Raw genomic sequence first — 23,406 nt, 5'->3', positions numbered from 1 at the left:
ACAGAGAAAAATTATTTCCTGCATCAGTAAGAATTATGGAGAGGAATATCACCAGATTTACTGCATTAAATATAAAATGAAACATTTAGTAATGGAGTAGTAAGAAAAGAATATTAGGTTTGCATTTTATGGATGTAATTTTGAAGAATGTTAATCTCTAACTAATCAATGGCATTTTAAGACTGCCACCTGCCATTTAACCACAGAAAACCAATCTAATAGAACCTAGGTTCCCATAAATCACAAGGTCTTGCTTCTCTGCATTATTAGAAGTTATGTGTGCAAAACTCATGTACAGGAAACACCCACAAAATAGCAGAAAGGGAAACTACTTGTCAGAAAAAGTGAAGGGAGTTGAAACTTTTCAGTTTTTCTCAAAGGTAAAGAATATTTTTCTTACCTAGGGCTTTCATGTATTTGACCTTCTTGTTCCAAGAGGCTGTCTGTGTTCTAATTCGTTGATGATCTGCTACGAATTCAATTTCTAGAGTTTCTTCATCTATTTCATCTTTCAACAGAATGAATATTTCACCAGGGTTCTACAAAATTAAAATGTGCTCCCATTAGTCCTTCAGAAAATTATACAGCAAGTGTAACATTATATTGAAAGTGTATTGAAAGAACTTTCCTTTACCACTAGCTTCATGCAAAAAAAAAATCATACTACCAAAATATGATGGTATCTCACTGCTTCCTTTAATCTTTTACTTACATAAATGACACAAGTAATGTAGGATTTTAAATTTGGCTTACATAAGAATATTTCAAAACAGTATTTTATATGCATATGTAGGTGAATTGTTACATTTTCTAAGGCCCCTCTACTTTATAGTCTGGAAGAATGACATCCATCCTAGTAAGAATAACCTAAAATACTTTAGACACACTTAACCTCTTACAGTAAGGTGACAGTAGACAGAAGCAGCAGGTGATGTGAGACAATAGCCCTCTACTACCTCCTGAATCAGGGGGAAAATCATTCCCTTAGAACTGTACTGATCTCAACAATGAAATAATGTTTTTAAGTCATCTTGAAAAGACAGCAAAAAAATCTGTGACATTCCAGGTACACTGCAACCTCCATACATATATAAGTGGCCACTCACTCATATAAAGGAATGCAGTGCTGTATTTCGTACTTCCTCTGTTTATGCTGCCACATATTTCTCACAGCCATGCTAATTAAAAACACACATGAACATTTATGTCCATTGCATATGCATGCAGATACATACATATAAATACTTCTGATTTAATTTAAACTCAGCCTAGGTCCTTGCTCATGATGCCTTAAGAGGCCTCCTAGAAACAGAGACTAGACAGGAGTAAGGGAATAAAGGCAGGTATTTATTTGAAAGGCCTTCAAAGGTACACCCTGGGGAGCCAGAGGCTATTGCCAAAATGGACCCCAAGATGGACAACAGGTCACAAGTTCTTCACACTTTTATAGGTTTGGTTCATTTGCATACCAGGGTTAATTCTCCAATTAAAGCTTCAGTTTAATGATGTAATTCCCCTCAGCTTGACCCCCTCTCAAAGGCTTCTGGTTTATACTTTTTGGGCCTAGGATGGTCTGGGCGTCCTTGAAGAGCAGGCCCAGAGAGGCTCTGTTATGTCTGCCTAGCATGAGAGAGCAGAAGTTAACAGGCTACAAGAAACTTCAGAGTTACACACTAAGCAGTACAGGATTTGAAAAACATAAAAGTTAAAACCTCAGGCATCACTCACACAAGCCCTTTGCAATTCATGGTATGGGCACATATGCATGTACACATACACTCATCCTGGATTCTTGACGAGACAAACTCCGTATCTCTCCAGAACTGCCTGATTACTTGCTCCCTCTAAAGTGTAAGGCCCAAATGACAGTAATACTTCGACTCAAGCTGCTAAATAACTCTAATAGAGCTGTCTCCAAACTACTTGCAAATCTTTTGACTGCAGTGTGGACGCAACACAAAGGCAAAATTAATCCCACTGCAGTCTTGATGTACTCTCATTTTGGTCCCTTGACAATTTTGGAAACAAATGGCAGATATAGTATGAATGAGATTGCAGCAGGAAGAGGAGAAGTACAATGACTGTTATCCCAAAGATTTTAGAAGTCTTACCTCACATGATATTCTTCTTGGAAGCACCAATATTGACTGCTCATTACTTTCTAATCTTTCAGAGAGTATCTCTGTTTTAAAAGTGAGGTTTGTTTCTTCTGATGCTCTCCTGACATCTGACAAGTTAATATCAGAGATAGTCTGGTGATCTGAAATAAATAATGTGAAATGAGAACATTGTTAATAATCCTAAATCAACAAAACATGGCAAGGATGTGGTTTCCAATGTATTACTCATATGGCATTTGGAGTCACCTTAAGGACATGGCATGAAAGCCTGGCAAAATTCCTTTAGTATAAATGTAATGAGGGGGTGTCCTTTGATAAAGAGCTTCCCCTGAAGTTTTGATCCTGCAGCCTTGATTTACATGAACAGGCTCTGCACATATGTTTTGTCTTCCTAAAACAAAAAGGGACATAACCTTTAGACTGAAATCTTTGTGAACAGCAAAGTGAGGGAGACCAGCCAGTTTTGTAGTCTCAGAAGTCTCATACACTGGATAAAATGGGATTTTTACCACTCTTCCTTTCTCTATACGTAAACAAGCACATGCTGTATGTTTGCAGCATCAACTCACCTGTCTACAGGAAGGGCTTACACGAGGGCAGTGGTACCTGTAACATGGTACTATGACAAGAGGCACAGATTTCTTTGACACAAACTCCATAGTATTTGCCTGCCTTAATGGACTAAATGATGGATGGAAGGCATACATTTTTTAGTAGGATAATCTGTGTTTGGAAACACTATGCCAGTTATACAGGTAGCTTGCAATCAGTTTCTTTTCTGTTTCGCTGCACCAGAAAAGGCCCAAGAGCCTCTAGTGAATATAGTGAATCCTTCATCACTTCACAGAATTTTAATCATGAAATAGAACTGAAAACTGAATCTGCAGAGCTCTGACTAAGCCTGTGTTTTAGCAAAGGTATCCTTTACCTTCTATGTCTCAGCTGTACCATTACTCCTCCTTTCCAGACACTCTATTACCCTGTGCAAAACATTCCTGCCAGCCATCTCAAAGGACTGCAGCAGCTCTTCATCATGGAGGATTACTCAGTATACTGCAGTTAGGTTATTGATATCATTTCATGCAGTTCACAGTTAAAAAATCTTGACTGGCTGGTGAGGCAATGTCCTGAGAGACATCCACACTATCTTGTATTACTGTAAATTATGAAAGACTCATAGTCAATTACATTCAAGGATACAAAGAACTTTTGATGCACATCTTCTCCTCTTAAATGGATATAGAATATTAAAGTAAATTAGCAATGGGCAGAATACAGAACAGCAGCAGTTTAGTTTTGCTCAAAGAAGTACCACAGCCCTTTTGAGTTTTTTTGAAAAGACTGAGGTGCACAAACCATACAGTGCTCTGAAGTGGTACAGAAACCTTTCCTGTCAGTGTCAGTTCTGGCAATTTGGAATTAAGTTTTCTCACTTCTTGCCTGCCTTTACTTCCCCCATACACCAGTTCATCTGATACAGAATGTTTCCTTTCCTTACCAATCTTGCCTTGCTTAAGGTACAGATTTAATAAAGTACCTCTATAATAAATGTGCCTACTAAATAAAATTATGCCATGGTATTCTGTGTCTGATGTAGAATCTTTTTTATCCAGGCATATGCTTTGACTGTTAGGAGAGATCTCATAAAAAGTACAGACACACACATACACAAAAAAACAAAAAACAAAAAAACAAAAAAAACCCAACCCCCAAAAAACAACAACAACAAAAAAACAACCCCCAAAAAAGTGTCAATTGTCCATAGTTCCTTGAGGAAGCTGAAGTTTCCTTGAACATCTAAGTTAGGCTAGTTTGATGACCACCAGTAGCCAGTAAAATCTGCCCAGCCTACTCCTGCTTATATTCTCATGTCTTTAAGGCTAAATAATTCTGAACTTAAGCTGAGAATTCAGCGTAGATTTCTAAAATTTCAATGAACCTACGTGCAGACGTACTTTACTGAAGTAGCATTAATTCCATTTCCTTTAATTTACTTGAGAAATTAAATAGGCTACACTGAACAAAGGTTATTCTGATTCTGAATGAGAACCCACACACAGTTCAATGCAGTTTAACTAATCCAGCTCAGAATATAAGCACAGTAATTTCTCTGATTATCATTGTGAAGACTAGACTTTATTTAGCACTGCCCTTCAGGAAAAGGAAGGCCTGAACTCTTGCTGAGGGAAACAGTTACGGTATTTTGCAGCAGCCTTAAGTACCTAAACAGAGCCTAAAAAAAATGTGGAGAGGGACTTTTTACACGGGCATGTAGGGATAGGAAAAGAGGGAATGGCTTCAAACTCAAAGAGGGTGGGTTTAGATTAGATGTGTTAAGAAGAAATGCCTTACAGTGAGTATGGTGAGACACCGGCACAGGTTGCCCAGAGAAGCTGTGGATGCTCCATCCCTGGCAGTGTTCAAGGCCAGGTTGTATGGGGCTCTGAGCAACCTGGTCTAGTGGAAGGTGTCCATGCTTATGGCCAGGGGACTGGAACTAGATGGTCTTTAAGGTCCTGTCCAACCCAAACCCCTCTATGATTCTGTGATTATATATGCCCAGAGCACATATTTTGGGAATGTATTCACATGTTAAGTTGCTCATAAATCTTACACTTACGTACACAGAATTCACTTCAGAAGATAACTCATATGAGGTACATGCTGCTTCTGAATTTTTTTTCCGCCACTTTAGGCAAAGGAGTCTCACAGAGACAAGAAACATTTTGTTATCAGATTGACAAAATGAAAGGAATGAATAACAAATCTGGAAGGCACTGGATTCTCAGATGTCAGCCATCTGTCAGTGATTGTTCTTCAAGGATCATGTAGATGCATTCTAATCTATGTAAAGTTCGTGACAACTTTATTTCTACAGTCTGCACTCTACTTATCAAAGATGACAGTAGTCACTTTCACCTTTTAATGTCAATAATTCATCTACTGAGAACATTAATGCTATTGCTAACAAGTTGGTTTCAATTAGGATAACATTTTCCTCCCTGTTAATTATTTCATTTTAATATTTTTATTATGCCTAGTGATATCTAAATACAATATCAGACCTTCAACCCAGTCACTACTCTGACAGCACAGCTATCCCAATAACAGACAATTAAGAAATGTGGCTCTTGCATCAAAGACTTGGATATTTACGAGGATTAGGGATTCCCCTACTGACTCTGAAAGTGGCTGTCAATTTACTAGCCAAAAACCATCCAGCAAGACCTCCTTCAGTAAATGTCAGATCTACCTGACAATCAATGAACCCTGTACAACAGTCCAAGAACCACAGATCACTATTATCACTACAGTACAGTCACCAAACTTTGGAGCCACCATCTCCAGCACTCAAATTCCTACAAGCAGTTGCACACAATCTGTCCTAAATTGTGGAACATGAAACAACCACATGAAATGTTATTTGCAATGCTGAACAAGCAATACACCAGAGATTAGGCAAGCCTTGGTTTGTTGGCATTAACTGAAACAAAGTAGCTCATAAAGGTATTAATACTACCGTAATGAGACTGTAGTAACACAAATGGAGCAAGGATAGACTGCATTTGTTTTACATAGGCAGAAGGTGTTGACAGATGTTCAAGTCTTTTGAACACTTAAATTTTAGACATCTTCATTATTTGTCCTGTTTACATTCTTGGTTTTAACCTGAAAGCAATGGCTAAGGAGCTCCACCAATTCATGAGGCTTTCAGAAAAATTCAGAATTTACAACTGAGGGTGAAGATTATCTTAAAAGAAACATAAAAGGAACATCATCATTATTCTGGAATATGTAAGAGGGAGGACTTATTAAAGGGTATTTGTTGCTTGGTGAGTGTGTTTTTTTACCATTTTATATAATGGTGACCTATTCGTGAGGTTTTTAAAATGTAGCAGTAACAATTAAAGTAATTGATGAATAAAACCAGAACCTTTCTTGTAGGATCAAAGTATAAGAAATTATTAACTATATCTAATGATACATAGACAACACTATCAGCCAGAAGCTAAAATGAAAGGAAAAATGCATGATCATCTTCCCTTGAGTAATCAGGGCAGTACTACTGGGAATTAGCATCTATTAGAGAGGGTAATGCTTAATTTCCATCAGGTTACTTTTGTTGGCTTACTTTTGACAAATATACTGCTGACAGTCACATTGAAAAGACTGATCTTAAATTTACGTTCATTTTAAATAGTAAAATATAACACACACTTACTGTAACTTAATTGGGGACAGTGCTGATGTTTTCAACTTCACTTCAATGCTCTCTCCTAATTCATGTAACTTCAATACATCAACTTGGTGTATTTTACATAAGACCCTTTGGAACACACTATAGCTTTCAATTTAACATTTTGAACTAAATTCATGACATGACTTTGAAATTGTATTCCTTTACATGAACTGAGAAATTTTAATAAAGCATCTCAAGTCTCGTGTGCATTCAACAACTAATGCTTCAGCATGGCTTCTAAACAACTCTCCTGCCATACCCAACTTCCCCCTCACCCCTAAATTCTAACCACTCAAATACAGTCTCTAGCTATCCTTACTGCAGCCTACATGAGGATGAGAAGTGTTCTCCAATTACTTGGTACTTGCTACATGTTTTGAGTCAACAATGTATGCGACAGATTTAGGGCATTAAAAATAGCAGAAAACAAACTTATGAAAGATTTATGTGTTTTCTAAGGCTACCCACGAAATGAATCTCTCAGTCAAAATTAAGCTGGTTTTACAAAAGCAAAATGCCTGCTAGCTATACAAATTTCAGTTCTTCCTCAAGTTTTGCTAAAGCAATGCCAGCTGAAGAACTGAAACTGTGGTACAAAAGAGGCCCTCAATTATCCCTAGATCACACTTCATACAAGAGGATGACAAATATGGGTAAATCAAGCTAGGCAGATGACAAGGAATGGGAGGGTAATTTAGCACATGTGGCCACCTTGCCACATGAAAGAAATGTCAGGGTGTTCCAGTGTCAAAGATTAAAATGAAGAGGATTACAGCAGATCATTTAAGTGCAGGAGGCATCCAATGCAATACAGTAGGCCCACTCTCCAGCACAACATGAGATAAAGGCAGAGGTAGTGCCACTGAGTTCATTGAGGTATCACTGAAAAGGTTTCCATGTGTAAGAGACTTCCTTGCAATTCAGAAATCTGCGGTCAAACATGTATGTGAGTGGCCAGTGGAAATATGGATTAAAGAAGAACCATACAGAAAAAAAATAAAGTAACCTTCTGTAATGTGGAAAAAAATCAGGAAAAAAAGAGATATGCACATCATGTTCTTCTTGCAATCCACCCTAAGTTTATTATAGACATTTATGAAAGATAATCCTGTTAAAGTGTGGGTATCTGTAAATGCTGTATGAGCTCAGCAGAGAGTGCAGCAGAGTGGGATTGAAAGGGAGCCTCTTAACTTCACAAATCGCTCTATAAATTACCTGAAAAAGGCTGTGAGAAACAGGGAGGCAGAAAACATCCACCACAGTGCGCTTCCTTCAATGGGCCTGTGTTCCTTTCACGAACATGAGATTTACTCATTCTCACCATAGGCACTTTCTAAGATATTATTTCAAAGCAAATCCCCATTTCTGCTCTGCTGAAGTTTTCTTTCACTAATGGCAAGAGAGGGCTTAGGAATGAAAAGTGTTTCCAAAAATCACAGATTAATAATATGTACTTAAACACGGAAACATCGGACTTCAGTTTTCATTTCTTTCATTTGTTTTCTATGACACATAAATTCCAAACCAAGATAAACATATTCATTAGTGAACAAGTTTTAAATAATGTTTCTCTCTATGTTGAACCAATTATCTTTTGCAAATACACTGACAGTTATCCTTGTTTTTCTCAAAAGCATTCTCAGCCCCAGTTTCTCCTGTGTGGTTGAGTTCTATCAGAAACAGCAGCTTTCTGTAAGTTGGCCTATTTTGTCCATGTCTCCAAAATATTTATATTACTTTATTTATGGTGTAAAACTTTTCTTGCAAATAAGCATCAAACTGACAGCTATGAAGCTATGAAGAACAGTTTTTCCTTTTCTGAGTATTATATATAAAGCTGGTGTTTATGTCATCTTAGCAACCAATGGTGCTGCAATTTTCATTAACATCTATTTCTCTCCCATAACAGCAGTCCCTGAAACCCACCACATCTATTTTTTTCTGAGTTACTATATACATGTAGGCAAAGATTGATTTACTGTGGAGGTACATGCCCACCTGTTCTTTTATTATCAGGTATGTTTTTGTACACAACAGTTTATCACCCTGATATAACTGTAGCCTAATGGACTCATCGTGAATGCATCTAAAGAGAATATGAAAGTCTTATTATGTGTAGCCTTTTTGGATCTGATAGTAAAAACAAAAGATCCTATCTTCAAATAACCCCCCAAACTGCAAAATGCTATTCACCATGAGTTAATCAATAATCTTTGAGAAATAACTTGCATGAAAATGTAGGCATTTCTTTTTACACATACTTTCATATGATTGTAACTCTGTATTTAGAGGCAATCTAAAGTTATAACAATTAACTAGTTCCTTACTGGCCTGTGATTTGGAAGAAAGATTTGACTTCATCAGTGCTTTAGCTAGGATGGATATATTTAGATGCTTTTTAGGACAACTTTTATCTTTTACTGCATATCAATTCATGTTATTATTTTTTCTGCAATGAAATCCACGACTTTCAGCTTCACGAGCAGCACTAAGAGCATGACTACCCTGGTGAGTTTTAGACACATAGCAAAGACTGTCCCAAAAAGTTTCTGTTAGGTATACTGATTAGTTTGGAAATAACAACTACCTGCCTGAGGTCATCTGGGTGCTGAGCAGAGCTGTTGATGGAGCCTAAGCCTGCTATTTCCAGTTTCTGCATTCTGCATACTTCTCCAAGGAGAAGCAAACTGAAGTCTACCCCTCTGTGTGTACCAGTTCTCAAGTTATTGAAGCCTAATGTTTTATTAAAGAGTCCTTCCATCCACTTCAGAGTTACTGGAGTTCTACCACAGTAAGAAACTTTGGTGGTTTTGTTCCATTTCTCTGTGCTATCAGCAAACACACCTCTCACCTCTGTTAGAGTGAAGGATTATACGTCACTAAACATTGCCCAAAATCTGAGATGTGCTGCTGCAACTGAGACAGGCTATCCTCCTGCTACTGACTCAAAGTACCACTGAAGACAAAAGGACTAGTAGCAGAGGCATCCAGGTTGTAAGAAGACCTCCTAAACTTGTTAGCCTGATAAAATGCTCCCACAAAATCCTTATTATTGCAAAGGGGCTAGCTGCAGCTGCCTAATGGCTCCTTTATCTCTAAACTACAATTCAAGCCTCTCATAACTGGGCTGACTCAAATGCCACACTGTGCTTGGACACAGAAGTGGCACACTGCTACATTTAGAAATACACACATATAAAAGAACACAGAGAGAGAGGAGTGTCTGAGAATCAAAACATACTTCAGGGAGGCACAACATTCAAGATTAATAGTTATTTAAGTTTTTACAGGTATCACCCTCAAGGAAAGAGGAAACTCCTCCAGGAATGAGTAGCCAAACTTTCCCCTCTTGGCCATGTTTGAAGCTATTCCCTTTACGAAGACTATTTTTTAGAGTCATCAAAAAAAGACATGGATGGAAGGTCATGAAGTTTAACATAACTGAAAAGTCCTTTAACAACTGCATTGGGTGAGGCTGGGGGGAGAGACACTGGTAGCTGGCATTCTCAGCCTTCACCTTACTCATTAATAACATCAAAATGTGTACTGACACAAAACAATATACTCCATGATATAGCATCCTTTAAATCCATCTGGTAACAGAAGCTAGCTTGGACTGCAGCAGGTCATCTACCAAAGAGAGTGTCTTATTTGGAGGATGACAGCAGAGCTTCAATACCTGCACAGGGCTCTTATCAATGTCTGGGTTAAATTTATGATGCTTTTCTTGGTCTGTACAGCTCTAAATTACATGGGATTTGTCTGTCTAAGAGACCACATGTCTTCCTGTACCATGCTGCCACAGCTGCTGTCAGCAGAAAGACTCACGCCAGACACATTTGGTATTAAAGAAGGAAAAAAAAGTGAGTTGTCAGCAGGACTGACTCACTGGGGACAGGCTGCTTTGCAATTTACTCCCACCTTTAGTACGAAATAGCTAAAATCTATTGACCCTTAAAGTGGGCTAAAAGGTACACCGCTTTCTTGGGAACACAATTAAGAGTGGTATTTTTGGACACATCTGAAAACCATGCCTGTTTTCTAACTCCTGATTATTTTCCTTTGTTGGAGTTATGAATCAGAAGGTAATCTGAGGTCTTCATCTTTTAAGACAATGTCCTTTAATCCAACAGAATAGAGACATTTTATTAAAACAGGACTTTAGATAGCATTATAGGAAAAGAACAGCATAGCAGAGGTACTCTTAGAGCTCTTTATCTGCAGAGGGGATGCCATTTATTTTGCTAAAAAGTGCTGGCCTTTCTCCAGTTTAGTTTGATAAAGGATACAGATACACATGTATGCACATACATCTTAGTTTGACGAGACCTCTGGGCAGGACCAAAACATGTCTGCTGTTAAACCTAATAGGCAGAGAGCTATCACCCTTTAAAATCATCTTTTGTGCTCCACTTGCCCACCCCTAATTGCTTCAGTTAATGAGTGCTAAGATACAAACTTTAGTGGTAAATGTTAAGCTGTTTCACAGAAGGGGAAGAGACTTTTCTGAAGCTGAGTATCACCTAATGGGTACCTAAATCTGAGTTTAGCTCTATTTTGCAGATCCACAATGAATTCATATTTTATCTGTGTGGTGACAAGGCTGTATACCCAGTTCCTAGTACAATTGCTTCACTTTTCTACCTTAGTAAAAATTATAAATAGTGATTCTTTGGGGAACAGAAAATCTCCTGAGGAACCACAAGGGAATTTCTCAAAATACAGCTCCCTAGTAATTATAACAAGTCCTCTCTTCTTACATAGAAACCCAAAATAAAGTAAACACATAACAACATTAATGAGTGGCTGAAGAGCTGATTTATTCTGTTATCACCTACATGACTGAGTCTTCATATATTCATATTATGGTCATTATCATTCCACAACTGGATCTTTTCCCCCACTCAGCAGCAAATCAATTATTTTTGCTTGTAGCTCATATTTCCCCAAAGGATTTCATTGATCATACTGTTTTTCCATTTTCCAATGTACTGTGTGACCTTTTCCCTCACGGCCTTGCACAATTCACTTTAGTCAATCGCTTCTTATTGATTGTTAGCGCCTGCTCATTCCCCCTTTATCTTTGCTTTAATGAATATAGGGTTATTTTTTAGTGATCTTATTTTTAATATGTCCTGTCATCCACTCACTGTTCTTTCCACCCTTGTTGCTTTAGATTTCTCATTTAGATTTATTCTTCTGTTTTGTTCAACTTTCATTCCCGTTCAAGCTAAAATTCCATCTTTTTTCAGCTTATCCTTTCTTTTGTACGATGCTTTTATATATAAAACAAACTTCAGCTTTCAGCATGCCACTCTCCACTTCAGACCTCACCTAAAGCGCCATTCTTTTGGGAATTTATAGGGTTCTAGCAAAAGCCCTTTCTTGGTTTATAATTTCTCCTGACACTTCTGTTCTGTGTCTTTCATACAATTTAGCACTGCACACACTTGTTTCTTATTAGGAAGAAGCAGAGAGAAGACACAGTCTCTGGAAACACTTTTCCACAATTCATCCAGAGTCAAACCCTGGCTGCTTACCTTAAGTCACCTACTTTCTGGAGGGCACAATTACTGGCTAATTTGCAGCTGCCATCTTATCTTTCTTGGCTTTGTAAAGACTGACACACTGAATCTTGGAAATTCCAACCGTTTCACTTCTTGGGCTACTTTTCCCTCCAAAGCTCTGCAGTGGTACCAGATAACTGTTCCCTGCTGCATCACTACAGAAGGAATGTTGACCACGCATTTCCTTACACTCACTTGGGAGCCAGCCATAACCTCACATACAGCATACAATTACTGGGAATCCCTCATTTCTAACTGGCTCATTCACTCATCACAACAATGGAGAATCTCTTTGGTCCTCACAGCAGTAACTAGATATCATCATCACTATAACCAGCAAAGGCCACAGACAATCAGTGCTATCAGGATGACTGCCAAAAGCTGACTAAGAATGGCTGTTCAGGAAACTTCTGCAAAGATTTCAAGTGAAATTTTTGCCTTTAATGCAAGACTTTCTTAGCTGAAAAATCCCCAAATCAACCATTCAGCTGACGGTAAACCTGGACTTAAAGCTGCTCTTCAACCAGCCATAAGAAAACAGAAGTAGCTTGGAGGACCACCTCCTCAGTCCTTTCTTTTCTTGGGACTCTGTTTCCTCTAACCATTCCCAATTTTACTGTCTCATTTTTTGGACATACCACTCATGAATGAGAGAAACAGTGGTGTCAGCTTATTCAGCCCCTGGATGATGAGCCCAAAAGCCTTCTCTATACCAACAAACCTCTTCAATGAACCGACAACACAGTGGCACATTCAACACAGAAACCAAAGAGACATCCATAGAAACCTTGACAATAGGTTTGTAGGGATAAACCAGTGCAGCTTTAGAGCAGCTTTCTGCTTGTGATCACACCATTATTTCCAAGATGCTGAGAGACTCACAAAGACACCCTTTTCAGAACATGGATGGGGGTGGAATAGGAGTGAGAGCCACTAACCTTAGAGTCCAGCAGCACATAACTGCTATGCCAGGAATTCTGGAAAAATTTTCCTTTCCATTGGTAAGCATGCTGGTGCTATTAAGCCAATTACTTTGCAACAGTGTCACCCAGAAATAAACTTCTCTAACTAAGAGTCAAGGACAGGAAACATGCTAGTAGCTCTTTACTAAAAGCAAGTTAAGATTTTGCCAATCTGCTATCCCTACTAAAACTCTTTATAAACTCTCATAACTATAAATAAAGCAAAATGGCGAATGTCAACAGCGGCTGCAGCTGTGATGAAAGTCTTCTCTGAGCCACTGTCTGTCAGTGAACGATGCTGCAAACGTGATATGAGTAGGACTGATGTACATGAAATTTTAAATCAGCTCTTTCTTACAAGCAAAACTCCTCATGCTGGGAACTGGAATGGAAAGCCTTCCATGCCTTCCTTTTTCTCTGCACTGAAATCAGAGTAAAAAAACCAACCCTGTTGTATCTCCTCCCCTTTTCACACTCCTCGCAAGAATGTGTGAGGATGGATGTGTGGGTGGATGTTTGAGAACAAGGCACGTCCCTCTACACAACTGTGTGCTATGGTAGCGTTCGTTTACTGCCTTTCATGTCTAACAAGATGTAAGAGAACAAATTTAATTTTCTGAAGAGTACTGGCTTTATCTTGTGAAATTCAAGGGGAATTCAACTCACCCTCTGCAAGAACTGCTTCATAGATGTAAGACACAGAGTCTCCAGGATTTTCATCCAGTGATTTATCTAGGAAAAAATAAGAAGTAAGAAAGAAGATAATATCATCACACTGATCTCCACTTTTTTTAGATGAAAATCTATATGTATTTTAATTTTACGATAAAGCTATTTTAAAGCTATTGTTTTTCAGATAGAAAAAGTAAATCGTAGAACAAATCCAAGGGCTAGTGCAGAGGAACAAGCCTAGAGACATCTTTACATGGAACTGTATTTATCCCTTTTCAGTAAACGTCTCTTTGACTGATTTTTTTTCAATTTACCACAGATGGTAAGAAATGTGTACTTGAGGAAGAAGTTTACCTGCAAGCCAATACAGCAAAAGATGGGAGAGGAGTTGGGCATAAGGAAAGATAATAGAATCATGCGCAGTAAAGTGAGAAACTGAAATGGATACAGACATTGCAGTTTGGAAGAGAAGACAACTGTTCAGTGCTCTGATAATACAACAGATCTGGTTACAGACAGTATCATGGAATCAGAGAGTGGTTTGGATTGGAAAGGACCCTAAAGAACATCTGGTTCCAAGCCCTTAGCCACGGGTAGAGACACCTTCCACTTGGTCTTGAACACTTCCAGGATGGGGCATCCACAACTGCTCTGAGCAATCTATTCCAGTACCTCACCATCCTTGTAAGGAATTTCTTCCTTATATCAAACCTAAACCTACCCTCTTCCAGTTCAAAGCCATTCCCCCTTGCCCTGTCCCCAGAGCCTTCTCTTCTTCTGGGCTGAACAGCCCCAGCTCTCTCAGCCTGTCTGCAGGAGAGGTGCCCCAGCACTCTGAGCATCTTCATGGCCTTCTCTGGACTTGCTCAAACAGGTCCATGTTGTTCATACACTGGGAGCTCCCAGAGTTGGATGCAGCACTCCAGGTGGGGTCTCACCAGAGCAGAGCAGAGCAGAGCACAGGGGCAGAATCCCCTCCCTTGCCCTGCTGCCCAAGCTGCTTTGGATGCAGCCCAGGATGCGTTTGGCTTTCTGGGCTGCGAACACACATGTTGATCTTCTCATCAACCAACATCTCTAAGTCCTCAGGGCTGCACTCAATCCATTCTCCACCCAGCCTGTATTTGTGCTTGGGATTGCCCCAACATGTGCAGGACTTTGCACTTGGCCTTGCTGGCCTTCATCAGGTTTGTGTGAGCTCACCTCTTAAGCCTGTCAAGGTCCCTCCAAACAGTATCCCTTCCCTCCAGCATGTGGACTGGACCACACAGCTTGGTGTCACCAGCAAATTTGCTAGGGGTGCACTCAATGCCACCAACAAAGATGTTAAACAGCATCCAACACAGAATCCCTGAATGGGTCTGGTTGGAAGGGATCATTGTGCCTCGTTGAAGACACTAAGATCCAAACATCCCTGCTCAAGCAGGGTCATCCTAAAACACATGGCACAGCATTGCATCCAGACAGCTCTTGAATATCCACAACCTCTCTGGCAATCTGTTCCAGTTTTCAGTCACCCGTGCAGTAAAGAACTTCTTCTTCACATTTAGGTGGAACTTCAGTTTCTGCTCATTGCTTCTTGTCCTGTTGCTTGGCATTACTGAGCCTGGCTCCATCCCCTTGACACCCTCCCTTCAGACACTGACAGACATTGATGAGGTCCCTTCTCAGCTGTCTCCTCTCGAGGCCCAACTCTCTCAGCTTGTGCTCCCATAAGATATTGTATTAACAGTTTCAGGACCAAGTTCTGGACTCACAGCCTTTTGAGAAAGTACACAGAGACCCTACCAAGAGCAAAATCTGATTCTGTTTTTCTAGTATGAACTTAAACAGATGTTATATTTCATTTTTTCAGAGGTAAGTGACAATTTCTTTAGTCTGGACTGCAAAACAACCCTTATTTTATCCCATTTTCAAAAAGATGGCACTAATTTAACAGAAATACATCATGGTGAAATTACAAATAGGAATTTTGTTATAAAAACAGTTGTGTACACAAAAATATATAAGGGGTACCTTTACAGTGGTCTTCTCTAGATGCCCTCCAGTGATAACTTCTCAGTAATTGTGACTGGTAACTATAGTGCAAGACTCAGTCAGACTCAATAATACACTACATGAAGGAAATATGAGACTACAGATTCACACAGCCATTTTACAGCATTACCTGCAAAAATACTTGCTAGAAATCTTAAATTATTTTTCAGCTTTAGAAATAGCCCCTAACTGCAATTAAATACTGACTGATGACTGGGCCATAAAAAAATACATAAATTTGGATGATGTCCATTTCAAACCTTGAAAGAGCAGACTAAAAATGATAAATCCATTGATTTATTTTAAAAATAAAAAAATATAAACTAAATAAACGAAAGTAAAATCACAGTACATTAAGTTAGTACATGCTGTTGTAATAATGCTTATGTTCTAGTCATCTGACTTTCAGTATTAACTAGACTTTTTATGAGTTTGTTCTAAATGCTGCTAAAAATTTCTAAAAACGCTAAAAAACCTTCTAAAAAACATGCTAAAAACTTTAAGATGTCAGTGCACGCACTTTTCCAGGAGAAATAAAGTTTTCATCCAATAAGGGTCAAAAATGAGAGGAAAAAGAATCACCTACATGACACATACTTCACAATCTAAGGATACAGGTTACCATGACTAGCTACATAGATTAGAACATGAGCTGCTAAGCAATCTAACAAACCTCACAATTAACCCTAACAAGTAAAGTCTTCTCTGGATTTTGCAGAAGCAAAGAGAAGAAATAGCAAGGAAGTCAAACAGTTTAAGCAGCAGGGGATGACAGTCTCAACATCCTATTGTAGTTGCCAGCTCCAGACAGTCACTTCAGTTTCTCTTCTGCTTTGAAACAGCCAGAATCTCGTATCAGATGAAAAAAATTAGTGACACAATGGAGTTTTTTGGTGACAGTCATTACCAACCCCCATCACTGCACTGGCATCCCTTCTGTGTGGAATGGAGAAGCACAGCATCTCAGGAAGATGTATTACTCTGGTAATTTTAGCAGTCCCTGCAGAGCAGTTCAAAGACTCATTGGCCAAATGGAAATCAGAGCTATACTGCAGCACACATCAGCTAACAAAATGTCCCTTCTGCTTTCGTGCTTATGATACAGTCATACAGATTATTTTCATTTTTAATAAAGAAAAAATTAATTGGCATTTGAGGTGCTCTGCAATAAGCAGATGACATCACTGCCTTAAAACACCAACAGTAGTATGCACTGTCTGAATGTAAATACATCGGGGAAGGAGTAAACAGAGGCACAACTGTGTGGTCTCATTATTGAAACCTCCCTGGCAGTGAACGAGGCCACAACCACCCACCTACTTTCCTCTATTTACTCAATCTTACATGTTCAGGGGAGAAACCTTCACAACCAAGACTTCAGGTCACATGCACACACACATACACACACAGAGTATTTAGTATTCACAAACAAACGAGACCAAAAGTTCTAGCCAGTTTGTTTCTTCTTCAACATTGGTTCTTTTCAGCACTTTAGCTGAGTTTTCTCGTAGACTCCATGTTAGTGTCAAAGTTTAGGTGCAGCACTTGCCCACTGAAGCCAATGGTAATGTTCCCGCTTAAATTAAAGGTTTTAGCTCATCAGCACAAGTCTTGATCACAGCCTAAGAAAATCCACTGGCACTGGTTACTCATATTTGAATACCAGTGTGAAGAGGATTTTAAGGAGAACAAGAAAAGCAGTGGGTTCAAAACATGAAGCATTACTTCAGTACTCTATGTTATACCAAATTCCAATAAAATTGATGCCACTGTACTAGAAATTAAACAGGAAACAGACACCATAAAAGTTATGGTAAAAGTATAATTATTTCTTTCTCTTTTCTGTGGTCTGCACAATGGAAAATAGCCCCCCAATATTTGAAGTGGCATGAATATCTGCATGAGTTAAGGCCTATTTTGACTCCCAGCCTGCTTTTCCCACATTTACTTATTAGAGAAAAACACCCTATGCTGGTATCTCATTTGTCCACATCTGTACCCTATTATTAGCTGCAAAAGTAGTTTTCTTAACATTACTCTTGGTCATTAAAATTGTATGTGCAGATACATGGAATACCTCTTAGGTAAACAATCAGAAATTAATGGCATACTGCTGTCTCAGGGAGAAGTTACAAATTTGTTCTGAGAATCTCTCCTGGGCCGTCAAAGACACTGGATACCATTTTCTAGTTGGGTTATGTTACTTAACGTACCTCTCACATTTTATTACAATAGCAGATAATGAATCAATACATGTAGGTTTGATGAGCTGTTCTCAACTATCGAATTTTGTAGAAGTAAATTCTCGTCATATTTTGGCATTAAAAGAAAAGAAATGGATACCACTGCTTAGGGAAAAGGCTGGAAGTGGAAGCGACATGAATTGCTTTTGTTGAGCTTTAAAAAATGAAACCTAATAAAACAGCAAGCAGACTAATGGATACTTGTGACTCCTGAGCTGTACCAAGAAGTCCCACCGAAAGTCTAATAAAAGTGTCAGCACACTTTAGAAACACTATCAGAAAATTATTTGTATTTGATAAGACCTGTTCCCTTTTCGCATCATCAATCATGAGGACAACTACAGGAGAAATTGAGGACACTTAAGGATCTAAGTTAACTACCTACAGATGCAAACATCTATCAATATCTACAAATTCCTTGCATAAACACATGCTTGCCTCAATTTGAAGTGGAAGTCTTTCAGAACTAAACAGAAAAACCCCAGCTACATTTAGTACCCCAGGATACTGAATTAATACACTGAAAATATGTCAATTTAATCTAATAAAGAGGGAACACAGTTCAGAAGACCAAGGACAAGTAGTAGAAAGACATAGGAGAAGGAAAGACAGATAAAATCAAAATATATCTCCTGATTCTACTTTCAACAATATTGGGAAAAGGTGATAAAGAAAAGTCAGAATTCTAGAGTCTCACTGCGCCATCTTAGATGCTAACAGAGAATAATAAAATTTCTTAGTGTTCTCCTCTTTCTCTGTGGGTTATCTTTCTTATAGCAATAGGCATAGAATCCACAAAATTCAAAACCAGCTCTGAATCTGAATGTGGCATTTTCAAACAGTGAAATATTTTACAAACAAGTCCTGCAAAAGGAATCTTTTCACCACAGTAAAAATACTTGTGCTCCTGTTCATGCAGAAGATGAATACAATAAAGTCTGTCAGCATCCTGGATATGTTAGAAAGGCTAGCCTCAGTGTCTTAGTTCTCCCTTTACTCCTCCAAGAACATGTTCAAACAGGCATGGCAAACTGTTCTGATTTCATGTTTGAAGCACATTACAGACAAAAAAGCTCTCTGCTGAGTACAAACCCCCTTGCATCTTCTGTTTTATTTAGTTTTACTCAGCATTTTAATTAGTTTTGAGTTTTGCCTAGAATTTTTGGCATATATACTCCTTTAGAGCCAGAAGGAAGTTTTAACAGATAAAGCCCTGTCTGCTCCAACACGATGAAATTGGCACCATCTGGTAGGTGAAATAATTGTGGGGGCATATAAAATGAGACTTATTTTACATTTTTTCCATCTCAGGTTGTAGGGATAGTGCAAAGAGAATAGCACCTAGGAGAGAAGAGACAGCTAAGAACTTACCCTGCCTATGAGCTTTCCTGAGTATGGGGAAATCTGTAGTGGAAGGGTGGTTGTGGACTACTAGCACCTATGCTATGCCATTGTTAACATTCTCCAACACTGTGAGACAACCTGATTTAGCATCCATCTTCAGCTGCTCTAACTACCTGCAGGCCACTCCTGAGCCCTGGCATCCTTTAGTCCCAGGATCTCAATGGCCTGCTGTCTTAAGGGATTAACAGAATTTAGTCGCAGTGGAAGACATGTGGTGGGGCCATTATAATTAAAGCCCATTATTACGTTTTTAGACTGGTAGAGTGACAGCTCTTCTCAATACTGAGGAGACAAAAAGGTACAAATGCTTGGAAGAACAAGTTAACAGCAATGAACAGTTTAGGGGGAAAAAAAGGAACTGAAAACCATGAATACACACAGAACTGTTTTCATCACTATCTCTAAAAGGGTCAAAAATATAAGGGACTAGGGATGAGCACTGAAAATAAAAGTGACTGAAGACAATGATCCACATGAAGAGAAGTGGGAAGTCTTGCGTGTCTGGTCCTGAAGGAAGGCAAAAGAATATGCTCCAAAGGAAAAATAATCCTTGTATATACTCAACAACCCCTTAGCAATAATTTTAAATACAAGGGGAAAATCTTTTTTCCCAGATGTGCAATCTGTCAAAATCTCTGTCACAGATATCACAAAGGCTAAGAGCTTAACAGGATTCTACAAAAGAGTATCATAAATACAGACACCATTATCTTTAAGCAAAGGTAAATAATGACAAACCACGCACATCTTCATTCCTCAGAGCTTAAATTAACACTCAGATGAAAGCAAATCTCTTAGTTGAAACCCTTTCACTGTGTAACAGAGAGCAGAGCAGAGGTCTCCTATCAGGCATTGATCTAAGCTGGCCTGGCTGATGGCCAGGGCACACCAGTACAGAAAAAACAGGGCCAGAGCAGTTCTAACTTAGGAGTGTGGAGGAGGGCTTATGCCCTGAAGCACCAGGCATCATCATCACTTAAAGTCCTGGATCTAGCTCAGTCCACTGAATTTATCTGATCCCAGCCATGGTCCATGCATCCTCAGTAAAGATGTACTCACTGAGACTGAGGCCTTCAACTATTCATTAATTCAGCTTTCCACTAATCTCTGAAATTGCTGATACTGATCACTGTCAAAGAAAACATCATTTGAACACCTGTTAAACATCTGGCATTACACTGTAACTTAAGTCCCAAGGGCACAGGTTGTAAGCATTTTTGTGAATGCATATACCTAAGCAAAGAACCATCCTGTGTCTTCTAGGAAACTGTTTATCGCTGCGGAAAAGTTTGCAATTTCCTGGGCATGTGTCAACTGATGGTCTCTAACCACAGTTACTTCCTACATATACACACACACAGAGTATAAACCCACTGTTTTGATCCCGTTAAAAAACTGCCAAGAAGCTTCAGTCTGAAGCTACATATTGGACGCAATCAGGAATTGCAAACATTACCTTCTGAAACCAAAACAGACAACCGTAATGAGCCCAAATTCTGAGAGATACACTGAGGAAAAGATTATTCAATACTGAAAAGAAGATGGTTGGGGAGGGGGAGTCTAAAATGTTCTTTTGAAAACAGTGATCTGATATAGGCAGAATATGTGTAGACATATTCTGAGCAGGTTTTAAAGCCCTATAGTATACTTAAGCTTACCTGCTTAGCACAAGGCATCAGGGACATCCAGCTAGGTCACTCTGATTCAGCTGGGGTCTTTCTACACCAGTGTTCAAAAGATTATTCTTGGTTGTTTTTGTGCATTAAAAACTAGGTTAAGCTCTGAGTAAAAATCCTGAACTGCCAGATGTCCTTCTCAAGCATAAGCTCCCATGCCAATAAAATGGCACCTTGCATGTGACAAAGAGCGAAGCACAATAGTCTGCTTGGTAGACAAAATCTTGGCTAAACAGCAAGAGCTGAGAGGAGGTAAGAGACCTAAGGACTACAAACAAGCAGTAGTATATTACCTGGTTGAATAATTCCTTTAACAACCAAAATATATTCCTCAGGTTTCTGATCAGTAGAAATCTCTTTGCTGCCTCCATCTAAGGTTAGTATCTCATAAAGAATCTCTGAATTCTCCACCCCACAAAGCAGAATTACCACATTATCCGGAGGTTTTAGAACTTGTTCCAGAAAATAACTTCTCTTTTGATTCAGGCAGTTAAGAAGTCCACATGAAAGTATCAGGAGTTTACATTTATAAGATGGTAAACCGAGTAGCTCCTGGTGCTTGAAAGATGAATTTTCTAGATCGTAGAGTAAGATTCCTTCTTCATTAACTATGAGTCCAAAAAGAGATTTTAAATACAGAGCCCACTCTTCTGCTTCTTGTTCATATATCACGAGGATATCCTTCATGTTTTCTAGAGAGAAGAAAACATTTAAAAAAAAATATTTTCAAATGCATTTTGAGTAAGTTATAAATATCAGATGTCAGATTGTTTGTTTCCCCCCAAATAAAAACTTGAAGTGCTGAAGAAACTACCTTCAGCAGAAATCACAGCTCATCACCTTGAAATGACAACCATCCCCTTATTTCTAAGGCCAAGGCACAAAGATCATCCACATAAATACTGGAAAAATAGCTCAGGATATTATGTTTAGAATAACTAATATTTCAGAATAAATACCGAAATTGCAATGTAGGAAGCAGAGCACATTCACACATTCTGCTCACTCCTAGAGTCTTGACAAATAGGCAGTAGTATTAAAAATGGAACACTTAGCTTTTAATGACAGAAGTAAAGAATATATATTTGAACACACAAACATGATCCGACTTCATTAGAAAATGAATTGGTATGTTTAGGGTATTTTGTCAGCATGGTGTTAGGATAGTTATTCCTGATCTTTCTTTACTGTCATTATTTTAAGAAAATTACTTGAGACCTGACAAAAATAAACCTAGAACTGTATTTTTTCAGTTCTCTTTCCCTTTAAGATGTAAAACATGATGCTAGCAAGACAACTAATACTCTTCCACAGCGTTACTAGGGTGACAGTTCAAGAGAGAGGCAACAGGCACAAGCTGAAAGACAGGAGGCTGCCACTGAGCATCAGGAAATACTTTTTTTAGTGTGAGCACTGGCACAGGCTGTCTGGAGAGGGTGTGGAATCTGTTTCCTTGGAGCTACTCAAAAGGTGCCTGGATATGGTCCAGCCTCTAGGTGTACAAGAGAGCTTCCAGATGTCCCATCCAACCTCAGTCATTTTGGGGTTGGGTGAAACCATCAAAAACCGTGATTTGATGAGCAATAATACAATAACAATATACATCAAGTCAGAGTAGCCTAACAGCCCTGGAGTAGTTCACAATCACAGCCCTGTGGAGCAACAATGTGAAGCTGAGGAACAGATACAGCTGCTGTGCTTTACCTGCACTGCACTTCACGGTGTCTGCCTGGTGACTGACACCTGCCTGCAGTGCACCACAGCTCCTCTGAGTGCCAAAGCTGCTGCACTGTGAAGATCAGGAGATATGGAAACAGGGGGTGTACACAGTTAAAATGTTTCTTGGGCACACAAAGGATGTGGACAGTGGGATACAGAGTACAGATGTAGCTAAGGAGAATAAAAAACTTGTCAAGGATCCCACATAAGTCCCTGTACAAAAGAAGAAACTGAACCTGTATCTCCAGTCCAGGATTAATGCTTTAATTACTGGACCTCCCTTCCTCTTAGAATAAATTATTTCTACATTTTGTTCATTCATTCTTTACTCAGGAGATACTTGAAACAAAGTCTATCCCGCAAAGACTGATTGAAACTTGCAGAATAGGGACACTGTCATTTAATCTCTTGAGTCCATTATATGTCTACAAACTGCCTGGAGGACAGCTGTCATCTTTTCAAGATTTGTGAATGCTCACCCTTTCACAAAGTTTTCTGTCACAGGAAATCATAAAGGGCCATGCTCCACATGGTAGCAGGTGATGATATTTCAAGATAACAAAACTCTTACCAGTACATTAGAGCAAAATAATATCTCTGTATCTGGATAGGTGACTACTGTATATCCCATGGTAAAAACAATCTGAAAAATACCTGTTTCCAATGAAATGCTGAAGGTTAATAATAAGAGAAATAGCAGTGGATTTCTCATTTAACTCAGAAAAAATTGTTTGGTTTATGCTGCTGGATAAAAAAATCTACTTGC

General features: G+C 38.9%; 1 protein-coding gene across 9 annotated transcripts in view; it reads right to left on the bottom strand.

Annotated features, from left to right (window-relative positions):
• Nucleotides 1-23,406, bottom strand: part of BANK1 (B cell scaffold protein with ankyrin repeats 1) — a 136,899-nt gene that overhangs the window by 95,816 nt on the left and 17,677 nt on the right. For all 9 annotated transcript variants that reach the window (XM_069013251.1, XM_069013253.1, XM_069013258.1 and 6 more), the window contains 4 exons: nucleotides 21,215-21,613; nucleotides 13,556-13,621; nucleotides 2,112-2,260; nucleotides 401-539 (listed from right to left, as the gene is read on the bottom strand). In XM_069013251.1, the coding sequence (XP_068869352.1) occupies nucleotides 401-539; nucleotides 2,112-2,260; nucleotides 13,556-13,621; nucleotides 21,215-21,613 (753 nt within the window). The remainder of the gene's footprint in view (nucleotides 1-400; nucleotides 540-2,111; nucleotides 2,261-13,555; nucleotides 13,622-21,214; nucleotides 21,614-23,406) is intronic.

The sequence above is a fragment of the Aphelocoma coerulescens genome, chromosome 4, assembly GCF_041296385.1.
Source record: "Aphelocoma coerulescens isolate FSJ_1873_10779 chromosome 4, UR_Acoe_1.0, whole genome shotgun sequence".
Lineage (NCBI taxonomy): Eukaryota > Metazoa > Chordata > Aves > Passeriformes > Corvidae > Aphelocoma > Aphelocoma coerulescens.
This window is presented reverse-complemented; position numbering and strand designations above follow the sequence as displayed.